At 32.1% G+C, this 17,481-nt stretch overlaps 1 protein-coding gene across 6 annotated transcripts in view; it reads right to left on the bottom strand.

Moving 5' to 3' along the window:
- Positions 1–799: 799 nt before the first annotated feature.
- Positions 800–17,481, bottom strand: part of mrj (DnaJ heat shock protein family (Hsp40) member B6 mrj) — a 125,812-nt gene continuing 109,130 nt past the window's right edge. For 3 of the 6 annotated variants that reach the window (XM_088227516.1, XM_088227518.1, XM_088227517.1), the window contains 6 exons: positions 9,197–9,299; positions 8,155–8,264; positions 7,393–7,527; positions 5,435–5,614; positions 4,333–4,588; positions 800–3,064 (listed from right to left, as the gene is read on the bottom strand). In XM_088227516.1, coding sequence (XP_088083642.1) covers positions 2,965–3,064; positions 4,333–4,588; positions 5,435–5,614; positions 7,393–7,527; positions 8,155–8,264; positions 9,197–9,261 — 846 coding nt within the window. In that variant the 5' untranslated portion in view covers positions 9,262–9,299 and the 3' untranslated portion in view covers positions 800–2,964. The remainder of the gene's footprint in view (positions 3,065–4,332; positions 4,589–5,434; positions 5,615–7,392; positions 7,528–8,154; positions 8,265–9,196; positions 9,300–17,481) is intronic. The other 3 variants (XM_088227519.1, XM_088227522.1, XM_088227521.1) reach the window with 1 other exon arrangement.

Below are 17,481 nucleotides of genomic sequence, written 5' to 3'. Positions count from 1 at the left end.
GTGATCCCTCAAATGATTAACATGTTTTTAAGCACGTCAATAGTTATTTGTGATTGAGCTACTGAGAATGAACAAAGCATTTGAATCATTAATTCTGATCAAAATGCAAAGCATTCAAATCCACCAACTCTTCAAAACAAATTCAAGAATCAAAATTATACATGATGCTAACAGGCGCCGCGGCTCAGTTGGTTGGACAGCCAACTGCGAAACTGGCGTCGCAGGTTCGATTCCCACCAGTTGCAAGAAAAATATCCAAGATTTTTTTCTCAATGAGGAAAATTTAGCAACAGGAAAATGGATATAAAAACTGTTTTCTTAAATGCGGTAAAAATTAGAGCATTTAATTGTACAATGAAGTTTCACAAAAATGTATGAAAAAATAATAAAAATTAACTACTTTTAACGTCACTAGTTCTCTGAAATCAACCAATGACAGGGAGTGTTTTGATACATTTCCGGTTATCGGGAAGCCAACCCACCAATTGGGACTACTCACCGTAGAGAACTTGAGATGTCGCCGGCGGAGAAACTTCAAAATCACAAAACTTTTTAAAAAAACATAGCGCTGATAATACGATGCTTAAAAATATTTAGAATTTTTTTTGGCTTTGTTTGATTAACAAATAAAAAAACCACTGAACTTCCTCATTGGTCTGGGTGTTATGGTGTACTTTTCTTAACTTCCTTCCATATCCTCTCTTTCTAATTTGCTGAAAATCAAACAAAACATACTACCTTTTGCTATTTTTAAAATGAAATGATAATTGATGGGACAGTTTAAATAAAAGACATTTGCTTGGAAATAATAATTTTTATTCAACATAAAGATTAATTGTAAAATCGATCCTTTATGAGAGTGTCTTGAAACTTTCTCTTGTCACAAAATAACTCATCATATTTACAGTCATTAAGAATATTCCTCAACCTTCACCTCGGAGGGTGGGGTGGTGGTGCGACGGGCACTGCGCGGCCGCCCACACACACTATAAGAGTCCCCCCCCCGTCTTGTCTCCATTACAGTAATTGACCTGATCCTTCCGTAGTATGAATATTCTACTATCAAATTCTACATAACTTTCTCATTAATATACATTTATTGCAATCGAACAAATGCGAGATCTAGAGAAAATGTCAAATGACTTGTTAATAATTGTGATGGAAGGTTCATGTAATTATGTATGTCAACATAACATTACATTTTATTAGAAAAAACACTATAATTTTATTAACTAGGTATATATGAGACATCGATTTTAAATTTTACAAACAAAAATGAAATGGATCTTCCTTAGAAACAAAGGGAAAGTTTTCTAATGGTGTTAAGCTTCGGGGATACATATTTAGAATAAATAGTATAATAATATAAAATTCCTTATGTTTAAAGCAACTTGAGAAACACCATGTTGAACTCTCCAATATAATGGATTGAGGAATGATAATAAATGACCATACTTTTATCTGTCGTGTGTAGATATTTTGGGAGTCTTCTTGGTATACCTACATGACTTAATATTAATTACCTTGCACTAGGTAGATCTGGTAACAATTCGATTTCGATACAATTTCTGTTAACAGGTTACATAATAATATATGAAAATTTATTTCCACGAGGAAGCAAGCATTGATTCATATTTTGCATTTTACAATTTTGGTAACATTTCAATTTTTGTTTGGGAATTACTTGAAAAAAACATATCTGTACGTGAATAGGTACTGATATTCTATTCTCTTAAATAATCAGAGTTTTGAATTTAAGATACACTAAATACTGGATTTGATGTAGAAACATGTTTTCAATAGGTGACATGCGAAATGTACAAATGGCAAATTTAATGATCTGTCTCTAGCCAGTTCTTTAACCGCTATGGGTTTATGGATATTAAATAAATGACAAAATACAACTAACACATTTCACAAAAATTAGGCATCAGTAAATGTAAAGCGTAATTAAAAATATTAACTATTAGTGAGAATCGATCACACCGGGTATTCTAAACTCACTGTAATTTGTATAAAAAACTAAAATATTTATTTATTTTACATTAAAACACTTTCCACTGCATGGATACATTACTGGCAAGTGGCTAGGTGCAATCATTCATCTCCATTCATATTTTCAGCAGCTGGATATATGTATCTGACAAGTCCAATTATTCCATACAATTTTGTATTTATTATTTTACAGTCCAGTGTGACTATTACATCTATACTACATATTACTTTTCTTCCTCAACAATATCCAGTTGCATAATTTGTCAAAAATACAAAGTAGGTACGCAACTTTTGATATTTAAAAAATTGGTAAACATTCAAAGTTTTGCAAGATAAATAACAAAGACAATTATGTTTCCTTTAGTCTTGGTATTTGCGAATATAGCACGATTTTACAAACCGTGGGTGTGAAGAGTGTTATGTTTTTATACCCGTAAGTTTATTTACTACCTGGAATCAAATTTTCGGCATACAGCATAAAACGGATGACATTTTATATAACTCTCATTCTCAACTTGTACAATTTTCGCCTGTTTGGCGGATAGAAAAAAAAATATTTTCACTAGATTGATAAAAATAAATTGATGCCGTGGCTGAAAATCATTATTTAAAATACTTAAATAAATCAATGTCGATCGTGTCTCTTCAAGATTCGACATACAGAGTACACACCAATAGACACAATAATGTTCCAATCATTGGAAATGAACAATTTACACTCGCACTAAAATGATCTAAATAAATAATAAAACAAAACGAAAAAATGCATTTTCACTCGAAAAGTGTTCTAAGTTTACATTTTTAAAAAAAATCTACTTGGCAGTTTTTATAACTAAATTAAAAGGAACCGGTTAGGATTAAAATGTAATAAATAAAAACAGCGAAAAATTAATAAAATAAAGATTAAATGAAGATTGAGTGCGCGGAACTCTTGAGAGAAACAAATCTGGTGTGACAGTATCCAGTTGTTTAGCTGTAAGTGATTGATTGTGGGACTCCATTCACAGTCTTCGAGGTAAGGACATCATTTTCATACATCATGACTGTCTCACGACCATTTTCCGATACTCTGGAAAAAAAAAAGTTGTATACGAGACCAAAACAAACAAAAACACAGGTTTGAATTTTCAAAAGTGAATTAACACATTAAAAAAAAAATGTAGGTATTTTGAGGTAAGAAGGCAATTATTAGCTAAGTAAATAAAATAAATGCACAGTCATGTAAACTAGTAGTTTACATTGAGAACTTTTTTCAGATTGATTTACATAAATATTATTTAATAACTGGCCACAAATATTTGGATACTTAACACGTTCACACAGAAATAAATTTAAAAAAAAACATTATTAGTATTACACAGTATTCTTTAAATTGGCTTTGTAACTGTAAAATGCATTTTATATTTATATAATGTAGCTGCAAGATGTCAATAAATGCATAAATAATGAATTACTTCATAAAAATGTCAACACAACGAGCTTGGGAATAACACAATATCATCATCATTTCCTAATCCAAACCTGACGACCCATTTACCCTCGCACATGTTGTGCTGTCCTTATACAGTGACGTAAATGTCCGTATCAGGCTGCCGTTCACTCCATATTCCGATGAAACTTTCCACAATTTTTCACCGTCAACATTTGATAAAATGCTTTTAGCAGATCCACAAATGCGCAGAAAAGCTATTGGTGAACAGCCAGAAATTTTTCTGTCATATTTTAAAAAGCAAATATTTGATCCATACATCCACTTTCATTCATAAAGTCCCTTTGTATATCCCGCACTGTATCTTTAGTCACTTTTCTCACTCTTTCGAGCAGTATTCTACTGTACATTTTGCCAACAGCGTTTAAAAGGCTCTATAATTCCACCTAAAAAATAAAGATTAAAAAGCTTGTGCAACCATACAAAAATTATTTCACTACCCGCTTTTATAAACTCTGTAACAACATTGTCAAAACCTTTCGCTTTCCCATTCTTCATATATTTAGCAGCACTTTTTGTTCTTCCATACTTATCTCTCTCATATCATCATCTGGATTAATATTTTTCTATATTTCCTGTGTGCGTTTCGTAGACCTCAAAGTATTCCATCAATCTCGTTTTAATTCCACTATCATTCGTCACCATTTTTCTTTTTCTATTACTGCTGTCGTACATCCACTTTCATTACTATTTATTTCTGGAGTTTTTTTACTGCTTTCCAGAATGTTTTAATGTTTTCTTCAAAACTATTTGTCATTTTTGCTTCCTGTCTTTTCTTCAGCAATTTCTATCGTTCACACACACCCTTTTATGGATGATTTGCCCCTGATTTTTAAGAAATTTCTAACCTTTTGGTGGTGATCTTCTTCCCGCTGATGAAGCGCGTGGAGGTGGAGGTGCGCTTGACGGCGCGGCCATGTGGGCCGTGTGCCGCGCTGAGGCTGGAAAAGGCAAAGGCGTGCGGGTCGTGGTGCGTCGCCCCGGCTGCCAGGATGTCGTCCAGCGCCCCGAATCCACCCAGCCTGAACCCAAATGGGTTCATGAGCGTCGCAGCCTGGTAGCCCCCGCCTCGGTTGGAGTGATTGCGGGAATGCCCATTCATACCTGTAAATTCAATCCATTTAATTTAATTTATTAATACTTATTACAAAACACTTCACAATTAATTTATTTACAAAAGTTTGCGTGTGAAGTAAGTTTATAGTCACCAACTTGTTGAAAAAATGTTTCCCTAAAAAAAAAAGTATGGCGTTCCATCCACTTTGTCTACCTTTTTTAAGAAACGAGTATTATGCTTAGTAACAAAATAGATATAAAATAGGGGTAACAACTCAACTTAATTCCTATTTTCTAATAGTGAGTTATTTACAAATCATTGAAAATGGCCCTCAAAATAAAATTGAGTAAATCATAAGCAAATATTTTTAAAAAAATATTTGCCAAGAAACCGGTGCTGCGCGGCGGAGTGGAAATAAATATGTATATATTTTTTTTAAATAAACCATGTCTGTAAAATGTTGAAGTATGGGTTTTTATCCTCTCAGCCTACCCCTTAGAGTAGTCTGCGTTATGGTGTATAAGTCGTTTTATTTTCTCAGTCAAAGTTATTTACTTACCCTTACTCACCCATTTGTGATTTGAACCTTTTTACTTATTCAAGTACACATTCGTGTTTTGTACGAAATATTTAAACAAAACTTGAATCCTTCATTTTTGGTTAAAAATAAACTGTCGATTAAATGTTTAGGGAACAAGTGTATTGGCGATTAAATGTTTAACGGAAGTCCTGTGGCGAACAACTCGCTCGGCGTTGAATTGTCTCCGTGAAGAAATGTCCGGGAAGAAATGTCTTGCGAACAACTGTTGTCGAACAAATTTACGGACACGAATAACTTAAGATACATTACTTTAAAAAAAACAATTATTGTAACCAAAATAAAATTATCTTACTTGCAAAGAGGTCAGAAAACGGTGAATCTCCGAAAAACTCTCTGAAGACATCATCAGGATCGCGGAAGGTGAATGGGAAACCATAATGGAAGTCGTAGTCATCTTCTACCCTGGTCTGTCTAGTCCTTCCTCCACCGAGGCCTTCTTTTCCAAATTGGTCGTATATGCGACGTTTCCTTTCTAAAGGAGAAAAAAAACATTTCATTTTGTTAATTTTTTTAATGCACAGGAAGTCTTAAATCAACACAAATCTAATGATTATAATAAAAGTTTGATTATAATAAATATAAAGCGATTTTCTAAAAAAAAAAAACTTGAAAATACGAGTAAATGTAAAAAGAAAACAAAAAACTTTTATTTACAAACAAATATTATTAAAATAGGGTTAAATCTGGTTATTGGAATTTGGAATAACAAAAAATACTTTTATTTATGAGAATATATATATCACCTCTCTTTATTTCAAATACTTCCATGTAATTTTGAAAATTTTATTTTATCTTTTTCATTACAGTAGCATGTCTATAAGTAGCATTTCCATCTTAATCAACATGACGATCAGTGTTATCATGGAGAGCTCTTATTTATGATGAAATTATTCACAACGTGCTTTAAAAAAATCAAGGAAAAGAACACACAACAAACAATCTTAATGCAGGATGACAAATTTGAAGTCCTTAGAAAAGTTTATATGTGAACCCTTTTAATAGATGGTAAATTAATTATTTACTACAAGCAATTGGTACAAATAATAACAAAATATTATCATTTCATTAATTATACACAATGAAACTATGACAAACAATGACATTTGTAAAAAAAACACAATTTTTATAAGATCCTACTTACAAATACTAATAATTGAATCTATTACAAACCATCCCTAAGTAATTTTAAATATTCTTCCATCAGCAAGCTTTTTAAACCTGTTTTTATTTATCTGATTTGCTTCCCAAAATTTCACAAATTACTAATTTTGTTAGTTCAGATAATAATATAAAATTATAACTCATGTAACAGAAAAAAATACTTGTAACTTCCGAGAATAGGACAAAATGAGGTTTTATCAGAAATTATCAACATAAACAGGCGATTTTAAAATGTAAAGAAAACTGACTAGTGGCAAATAACCATTAAACAAATACAGGTATTCCATGACATTAATAGGTATAGTTAATCTTTGAACTTACGAGTAGTAATGATAGTACAAAAGTTTGAAGACAGGAGTACAGTGGTTTGTTTTTAACAAATTAAAATCTTTTTACAGCATAGTAAAAGCTCTAAGCATTTACAAGAATCAGAATTTCTCACTACAGCACTTAATCGCTGAAGTATATAATTTAAAAATAGTTATGTTTATATTTGCGTGTAAAATTATTGAGAATTCTTACAATTAATTCTCCAGATATTAGGTTATTCAAAAAGCACATTGCAATGAAAATATATTATAATTACATTCATAATCATAACTAGTGTTAATATAAAGCATTTTTGTAGTAAACTATTCCATTTGTTTGCGTGTTCATGTTGATCATACTATATATAATAATATGTACAAACGAAAAAGTAAAAAACAAGTTTCCTGCACAAATCATACTGTAGAGTACAACAAACAATAATAAGCGTAGGCTGCATTGATCGGGTTATATCTTAATTAAGTTTTGTCTTAAATAATTAGTGAAATCCAAACCGAAAAATACCGTGTTAGTTGTGGGGAAGTTTATTTAAAAAGGGACCAAGAAAACCATTCGAATTATATTGAGAAATCTAGCACTGAAATATTCAATCTTTCTGGTTTTTTAATTTAAAAATGTATCACTTTACTTTCTTAAAAATATACAAATTAAAGGTGAATTTATTGAATAACTTTTGAATTTATCTGAGCCAGTAAAGATTGAAACATTGTAGTGCCACATATCTGCGCTACCGCCGTGTGTTACATCAACATCAGTGTGTACCGAAGAAGCGGTGGAATGGCGTCTCTCCAAAGAATCCCCGGAAGGAAAAGTGGCGATGTCCGTTGACTCCGCCTTTATTCTGCGAGTACCTGTGTCCCTGGGTTCCTCGGGCGTCATAGATTTTCCGCTTGCTCTCTACAATCCGAAAATGGGGGCACACACACGGCGTGCGCGACAATACCCAATGCTTACAAATTTGACAATTCTCTACCGATACTTTCATTTATTGCATTAATTTTTTTTTCATTAACTATCTTACAGTCAATTTTCTAACAAAAAATAATCTATTTATTCTCAAGATGCGTGAGAATGTTTGAAAAGAAAAAAAATCATATAATTTTTTTAAAAATGTATCCATATTTACATATTTGTTGTTTGTCCGTATTTGTAATCAAATTCACTATGTACTGGGTTAGACTGGCAATATGTTTTTTTTTTTTCAATTGTTTTGTAAACAAGTAATAAAATGAGTTTGATGAGTTGGAATTGCGAACAATTAGACATGATAACCCGTAACCCGTAACATTAATCTGATTGAAGGCATCAATGAGTACATTATAATACCTATTTGTAAAAATGCAATACTTAATGTTGAAACCTTTCAACCGCTTATTCCAAAACATTATGTATATTATAATACTGTATAATTATATTTGACTAAGCAACAACTTCTTAAAATATTATAGTACGCCACTTGATATCAAAGGATAGTTTACAATGTAATTTTATGTATCAGATATAAAAATAATATAAAATAATTACCATCCGAGAGTACTTCATAAGCCTCTGATATTTCTTTGAACATTTTGTTAGCTTCGTCTGCATTATCTGGATTTTTGTCTGGATGCCACTTTAGTGCTAGTTTACGATATCTGAAAAATGCATTTTTATAATAAATTAAGATACGTAGAAAAAAAATGTAATGATATCTTTTTAAACGATTTATTAATTTATTAGGTTCAAAATTTAATTGTGTTTGAATATTTTATTAACATAGAAAGAAATATAAAGTTAAAAAGAGAATATAAGAACTAGATAATTTAGTTAAGACACAAATATATTTAGCGGTATGTAGTAATTAACTATTACTATGAAAGTTATAAATTTCGTGCTCAGTTAACGATTCTTAATACCATGCTTGATGTCCCGGGTTCGATTCCTGGCAAAGTCAACGTAAATTATTTTACTAACAATATTTCACTGTTCCTATACTGGCACCTGAGGCCTCAGCATATTGATAAACTTTTCATCTAATAAATTATAGATTCGCAAAATTTGTTGTATCAATGTAATGCCCTATGCACCAAAGTGTGCAGATAAGAGTTTAATTATGATGATGGTGAATTAATGGAGCATATAATTGAATGTGTTCAAAATCTGAAAAAAAGGTTTTATAAGTTTATAGTGAATAGTAAGTAAAACATGGTTTGAATGTTTACTTCTTGTGCTACTACTACTACCATCACCTTATTTGACCGTAGGGAAGAGGATAGAACGCCACAAGCGTCTATCCTGACACGCATTCCTCACTTCTTCTATATTCCAACATCTTGGTCACATAGGCCTTAGATTGTTTCTGCTTTTGACATGACCAGACCATAAGATTTTGGTTCATGTGTTCATGCAAAGTCTTTCTTGACCATCCTCATCCTACATTACTATTCACTTTCTCAATATATATATCTGCTTTACTCCTTACTATGTGTTGAAATAATACTAAATTAGGAGTTTTGAAACTGTAAATAAGCAGTACAAATAATTAATTAATTTCTACAAAAAGAAAAAAAACAAATCTTTAGCTTACGCTTTTTTTATTTCTGCATCAGAGGCGGCTCTAGTGATGCCGAGTGTCCGGTAGTAGTCCACCATCCTGCCGGTCGGGTTTCTTCCACTACGACTTCCAGATCCTGTAACAATACAAATCACATTATTAAAAAAATGAAGTGAACAATGATGTAAATTATAGACATTTAAAAGTGCTCACTACAAGTCGTAATTTTTTTTTAACCTTAATTTTTTTTTAAATTTTCCATCTATCGATTTTTGTGAAGATAAAAAGCTGAAATCTTCATTGATGCGGGTGAGATTCATCTGACTGAGAGTTCTAGAGAAATATAGAACAATATTTTGGTCTAGTATCTCATATTATTAATGTAAAGGACGCTGTATGGTCGGCTATATTCGTAATATAATTAGTAATATTTATTATAAAATGCAACTATTAGACCGATATTCAAGTGTAGATTTATTATTTATTATGTTGGGCAACGCCTGAAAATATTCTTTATTTTTATACTTTTATTCTTGGACAAGCTGATTTCATCCGCTTCTAAAGTTACTGCGACTTGAGTAGATCTATTGTGACAGTTCCCCGTAAATTAGTTCTCGTCCTCCAAGCCCAGGTCTTTGAAAAAACCTGGCTACTGAGTGAAGAGCGAGTGTTCTCATATTGCTAAATCAACCCCCTCCAAGCCAGGATCCATTAAGTATCATATTGGGAATATTACACAGTCTGTGAAGTGGCCACTTAAACCAGCCAATGTAAATGTAAATGCCTAGACTTGCATAAAAATTCCCTCTCTGTTGCAATAAATTTAAATCTTAAAAACACCCCGGGAGTAAAATTCAGGCTTGTCTACAAACATTTGGACATGCTCAAAATATTGTGAATTCTTTTCAATAACTATTTATTTTCAAGAAACAGGTCCCCGATTACAATGGGAAGTTAATTTAGTTATCTTCAATTGTCTATACAGTAAAATCCAATTTTATGTACAAAGATGTGTTAATATATATATATATATATATAATATTTATGTTTTTTTTTTAAACATGTTTAATTACATGTTACTGGTGAAGATTCTTCAAATTTTTACACAAATATTTACATTTTCGTTTAAAAAAACCCATTTTACTTTATACACAATTGAAGATAACTCTCGTTAACAGAGTTATCTTCAACTGTGTTCAAAATAAAATAGTTTTTTTTTACGAAAATGTATATATTTGTATGAAAATTTAAAGAAATATTTCAATCGAAGCTAAACTGGCAGTGAACAACGGAGTTTTAGTCCCAAAACTTATGTATGGAAGTGAAACATGGAACTGGCAGAGGAAGGATGAAAGCCGAATGAACGCGGCTGAAATGCGATCTCTAAGACGAATGTGTGGGAAATCAATGTATGACAGGGTTACGAATGATGAAATCGGGCAAAAGTATAAATCTGAGTCAAGTATAATTGATAAAATTAAGAAAGAGTCTCTGAGATGGTTTGGTCATGTATAACGAATGGACGGCGAAAGAATGGATAAACAAGTATTTATAGTGAAAATGAACGGCAACGTGAGACGAGGACGACCAAGGAAGACATGGCATGATCGGATAAACCAAAATCTTAAGTCTGGTTATGTCAAAAGCAGACAGAACCGAAGGGCAAGTATAATAAGATGTATGAATGTGGAAGAAGCTACAAATGTATGCCAGGATAGACGTGTGTGGCGGTCCATTCTCTCTGCCTACCCCTACGGAGAAATGGCGTGATGGTAGTAGAAGAAAATTTAAAGTACCTTCGTCGGTAATCTGTAACTGAACATGTTTAGAAAAAAAAACTGTATGCATATTCTATTTTCTACTTTGTAGATAAAATTTAAGATAAATGTTAACTTCCCATTGTAATACAGGAACCAGCAGATGGCCTTATAACTTATTACCAAATATTCAAAGACACTGTCATGAATTATTATTCCGTTTATTAAAATAATATCAAGACACCACCCGAAATGGATAACAAAATATTAATTAAAATATTTAAATTTACTAATATATTAAAACAGAGATGAAAAACATTTTATAGAAGTTTGAGTATTTACAAGGCCTGTCATTGGCTGGTATGTGGTCACATTATACTTAACACTTAAACCAGCCAATGACAGGTCATAAGCCCTGTAAATGCCCAGACTTCCATATTCCATTCTATAAAATGTTCTTCATCTCTTTTGTAATATATTCATATTGATAACTCCTAAGGGGGGTTGAACTCAGTTCTTGTCTACAAAAATTTGGATAGACTCAAAATATTGTTGAATTAACCTAAATTATTTTTGGTAGAAATTTGTGTGGAATTATTCTAAATTAACGATGTCTTACTATAAATAAATCGCCTCGTGGTCAAGAGTCCAGATATTAGCACTTTGTCTACCATGCATGAGGTCTCGGGTTTGATTCCAGATAAGATTGACTTGAAATATTCATTTTAAAATGTGTTTTTGCGTGGTGTATTTCTTTAGATAGTTATACAAATAAAATTTGAACATCTAGTTATACCTTAACTAATAAACAATATATAGGTATATACAAAAATAATTTCAAAAACAAAACATTGTTATAAAATCCAGACGCTTTCCGCTTTTATAAATATAAATGTTACGATTGTAGATAATATCATTTATGGGCAGGAAAAAGGTTCTATGTCAAAAATATAAATAGTTTTATTATGGATTTTCCAAATAAGAATACAGGTCAAACAACATTTTTTTTTTTAATTTTACGTATTTACTAATAGGTTTTAAGGCAATCGACATTTTTATTAAAAATTCACTATCCCTATTCCGTCACCTAGAGCAGTGATGGGTAACCTGTGACACGTTAAGACATTTTGGGTGACACGCGCATCGTTTACGGACGATCTTCGCCCAAGAACGAGTGATGCGCGTTTTTTCGCTTGCTGGGCTTATTTCGTTTCTATTTTATTTACTAGGGCACCTAAATCAATCCAGGTTTTTTCAGAATTTCGACACGCCGCGCCGAGTTAAAAAGGTTACTCATCACTGACCTAGAACTATAATAAATGTACTACACGATGCATCAACAAATCGACTTTGTGACATTTTTTATTTTGTGCATATTCTAAGTTAAGACCCCTTTCTTGCCAATCGAAAATATAATCAGGCGGAATTTGTTTTCTATTTTAATATGTAAACTAAACATTTCGCAATTGAAATACCTAAGTTTAAATTGAATAGACAATATTTTGACCTTTTTATTGATAAATTGTTTTCAAACCAAATTAATCTTAATTGCCACCATACTGAATTGGCAATAAGCAGCTGTTGGTTTATCTAAAAGCATCTATGCCCATTAGATGTACATGAATATGTTCTGTAGGTACTTGACTTCATGTTACAAAACAATTTACATGATAAATATTATGTGTAAAATATCTTATCTCCTGGCAAAGTGGTTAACATGTTTGGTGCATGCATTGAGTTTCAGGCGCAATTCACTAATTTAAATACATTTATTTTTTGTTTCATGCGGGCTGATTGAATGAAATGAATCGCAAAATGTACCTCTCATTTTACCTTCATTTTCATATAATAAACGAATTACACTGCAATGAGGAACTTCGGTGATACGGGAAAATGGATATAAAAAATGTTTTCTTAGGCGCGGTAAAAATTAGAGCATTAAATTGTACGGCGAAGATACTTGAGAATGTATGAAAAAATAATAAAAACGAACTGCTTTAAACGACGTCACTAGTTCTTACGAATCAACCAATGATAAAGTGTTGTGATAGATTTCGGATTTACGGGAAGCCAATTCACCAATCAGTAGAACTTAGCGAAGAGAACTTGTGACGCCACGCGTGGAGTGATTTTAAAATAATATTTTAATATTTTTTTATTTTTTTTTATTTGCCTTAGTTTGATAGTCGATTAAAAAATATTTTTCAAAAACCACTGAACTTCATCATTATTCGTGTATCAATAGGTACGTATAATCTAAATAATAACAACATGCCGTTTAAATTTATTTTGATTGAAAAAAATATATATACTGTAAAAATTGACGCAATTTTATTTAGCAATGACTAAGTTTAAAACCCATATTCGGGTTTAAAGGATGTAGTTTTAGCGAAGGTGGCCCTGAGGAAAACTGATCAAAACTGATAATCCTGGGCAGATACTACGCTAACATGGCGTCATCGCATTCGTATTAAAAAAAAAAACTCAGTATGTAGTCGATACCTACTCACTTCCAACCTAAAAGCTAACGAACATCGTACGATTTTGAAAAGCATGTTCGAAAATGTTACAGTAAATGTGTGTATTTCTCGTATTTTCCGAGAATTTTTAAAAACAAAGTATGTATAACCAATAATTAGATTCTCCCTGACTCGGATACGGAGAAATAATGTGATAAGTGTTCCTCCCACGCAGTGCCATTCGCAAAGCAAAAATCAAGTAGGTAGTGTAATGGTAATACTCGTATTAAAACTTCGCGGCACAAAAGCTGTACGAACTTGTAAGTGGCGGATTTATTGGCAATATTTACGAGCATCCTCCATCAACCGCCGCGCCGCAGTACCGATTGTACCGATATAAATTTGACGCGCGATCGAAAGAGAAAACAGAGTTCAAATAAATGTATTTCATGTGTATGCTGAACACACAAAGGCTGGGCTGCAATATGAGGGCCGATCTAAGGTCCCACCACAACTCTGATCTTCGTTCTTTCGGGTCGACGAAGTTCGGCTTCGTAATCATTTAAAATTGATCCAAAGAATCTTTCCACAAAGTCTAAACAAACGTATGTGATTCACGTTACACATTGTTTCTAGATATTATTGAGTATCATTATATATGGGTTCTTTAAACCCTGTCACATCCGAAACTACGATGATCAGTATGGGTAAGAAGACATATTAGAATATTGAAAAAAATATCTGGAGCGAAGAAAATTAAAAAAAAAAAAAAATTTAAAACACAAATGGTTGCTTACTTCTGCAGGGGAGAAGCGAGGGGGGCGCGTTGGCGGTATATCAGACTTCCCCCTCCCCCCGCCTCGTTGTTCCCCTGCAGAATTAAGCAACAATTTGTTTTCTTTTGTCTTATTTTTTAAAAATTTATTTGTTCTAAAAATTTATTTTAATGTGCCAATATGTCTTTTTGCTCATACTGATCATCGTGGTTTCGGATGTGACAGGGTTTAAAGAACAGCCTGTGTACAATGTATAGGCTTGAATTCTAACTTAGGTGGTAAATTTGTAGCGACGCGACCTGCGACATTGTATTTTACGATCAATATTGAAATACGTCATCTCTCAAATGCAGTTTCTTACAAATGATTAAAAAAAAATCTAAAATAAGAAAAATTATCAGTTAAGCACAATAGCTGTATATAATTATAAACGTTTCGGTTCCACGCCGATTTTAATAAGGCATACGGTATACCTACTACAATGTTTCCACTAGCGTGGAATCTATAGTTGTTTTATGTAGCTAGAGAAGATTTTTTAAACATTAATAACATTTCACTTGCATTTCCTAAAATTTAATTTTTATCTGCTTTAAATTTTAATCTCGAAAATGCATCGTGTGTTATCTACCAGGCAATTATTTTATAGATGGCTCGACGAAGGCGCTCAACGAAGTCAACAATTAAGAATCAGTAAAACTAAACCAATAACTTTGATTCATACATTGCATCAAAATGATCAATAGCAATTATTCTTTTTAATTGCTTTCAATAATCTACAAAGTTATCTACAAAAAAACAAATACAATCAATTTTATAAAATAAGACAATTTTGCGTTCGGTTTCCACGGCTCTGCTGACGAAGCGAACAAGCTTTAACAATCAAACATTAGTTGCGGGAATAATTTAACACCTCTTAAATGTAATTGGCGGCCTCCGTGGTGTAGTGGTCAAGACGCTTGACTCACACACGAAAGGTTCTGGGTTCGATTCCCGGTGAGAACACAAACATTAAAATGTGATTTTTCTCAAGCCTGGGTGTTCTGTGATGTAATTCACCACTTTAATTGAGTCTCCTGGCCTGTTGTGGTGCAAAAATAAATAAATAAAATAAAAAATAAAATGTTTAATTATATCAAAATCGTGTTTCGCTCTCGTTTTCAATAGTAGATACATAGATACGAACGAATATTCTGTGACTCCTGTGCTAAATACTCAGAAACGTTCTACAAAGTAGCTTAGGTATAAATATTTTATTTTTTCATGTATTTTCTTGTATTTAAAAAATAAATTTATATATTATTATTTGTATAAACATGTTTATTCTGATCTTTCCGGCTGTTAATTTTTATATGTAATTCATTGTTTTTATAAATGTAAATAATATTATTAAGTCAGTATAAATATAATCTTCACCAACAAGCTACAAAAAGTGGCTTGGTGGGATTTTAGTTTTAGTAAAAAGATAACAAGTGAAATTTTTTTAAATTGTAAAAATGTATAATTATGCTATTAAATCAAATGTGTATTTTACCCTTCAAAAGTATGAACGAAAATATAAAACATTGCGCTAGGATCCCAATTCGTGGAAGGGGACGGGAATATAATAGAACACTTGTTTACCCCGTAAGGGAGACAATAAAGGTTCTATATTCGACTAAACAAGGGTGGTGGGTCTTTGTCTTTACTAAATATGGGTGACGTGTTACTTTTGTAAAAGGTTCGTTGATTATTTTGGAATTATAATGTAAGTTTATTCGGTAAACATTTACTCTGAACCGCACACAGCACGCCACGATATCATTAAACTAATGAATTAATCCATGTGGGTTTTTTAATGAGTATTAAATGTTCATCGAACCCGTAACTTGCATAGAAATACTCTGTGTAAAAAAATATCTAAAAAAAAACGCTTTGTAATTATTTTCAGTAAATACTCGTAGGTTCTTTCTTCTAATGTTGTCATTCGATCCATGCCCCCCAACTATTATTTTAGGGATGTTCGTGATTCGGTTTGAGTTTTTATTTCAGCTTTACTCACTCACTCAATATTTTAAACACTAAATGATATCGATATACGGACACACGAGAAGCATTTAAAATGTCGAAGTCTTTCTAATAGTTTTCACTGCAAAGACGCGATAAAAACATTTTTACACAATTTTAAATTGCATACCACGTATTGTGGAAAAATGCGTAATTTTTGTTTTAGTGCAGCCGTGGATTATGATACACAGGTATTACGCACAAATTCAATACAGGCTGATTATAACATATTTTAAAACGTATTTCAAAGGTTAAAAAACTCAATTTAAAAAAAAAGTACTTCGATACATCTTTATATATATAATTCCTCTGTACGTGTGATGTCACCGTACTCCTCCTAAACGGCTTAACCGATTTACGTGCGGTTTTCAGAAAAATATAGATCTTTGCGCTGTGCGTGTTAGTAGATATTAAAATCTTCAATCGAATACGTAAAAAAGAAGTTGGGAGCATAAATGTTTTATTCATCGATCTACCAGATTTGCATTCGAGGAGAATGCAATTGCGAAAAAATGGAAAGATGTTGTTTTATGTATATAAAAAAGTTTGTTTTTAAATGTTTACAAACAGCATTTGTTTTTTGTGGATCTCAATCAGATTCTTTCCTTAAATTCCTTATAATTTCTACCCATTTATGTCTTTTTATTGGATTTTTGGTAACACTAAAATAATATTAAATTCAATTCATTTTTAAAAATCGTATTCCTACATAAGTACATCCCTTTGTTTGTGAGACGACCGAAGTTTGACGTTTGCAAAAAGAATGAATGCCATATTTGAAAAAATATTTATTTTATGTTTCGGAAATCAACCATAAACAAGTACCTAGGTACCTACTTGAATTCAATATTTGAATATAAACAATTTTTAGTTTTGGAAATCAATCACAATCAAGTACCTAGCTACCTACGTATCAATGAAAAGTATTTTGCCAACGTTCGGGCAGGACAACGTCTGTCGGGTCTGCTGGTATTAAATATATTATCTATAATACATATTGTGTATCTTCAACCGGCGAAAACTTAAGCTTACGCAAACAAAAATGATCAAAAACGCGTACTATTCCGAGAAAGATTATTTGTAATTTGTTTTGTTTTATATATAAGATAAATACAGCTGTTGGCTGTTCAACTAAAGATTTTTTTTTTAAATGCCGCAGGTTCCTGTCTGGCACCAGTTAGTGCCTAAAAGCAATGCTGGCATAAGTACTGATGCTAGGTTAGTCGCATTGTCGACACTCTGTACTCGGCGAGTGCCTGAACAGACATTATGTCACGAGGCTG

This window comes from Micrasema longulum, unplaced genomic scaffold (genome assembly GCF_059751315.1).
Source record: "Micrasema longulum isolate JH-2025_06_02 unplaced genomic scaffold, ASM5975131v1 h1tg000508l, whole genome shotgun sequence".
Lineage (NCBI taxonomy): Eukaryota > Metazoa > Arthropoda > Insecta > Trichoptera > Brachycentridae > Micrasema > Micrasema longulum.
The sequence above is the reverse complement of the archived record's forward strand: the minus strand, read 5'-3'. Positions and strand labels throughout refer to the sequence as shown.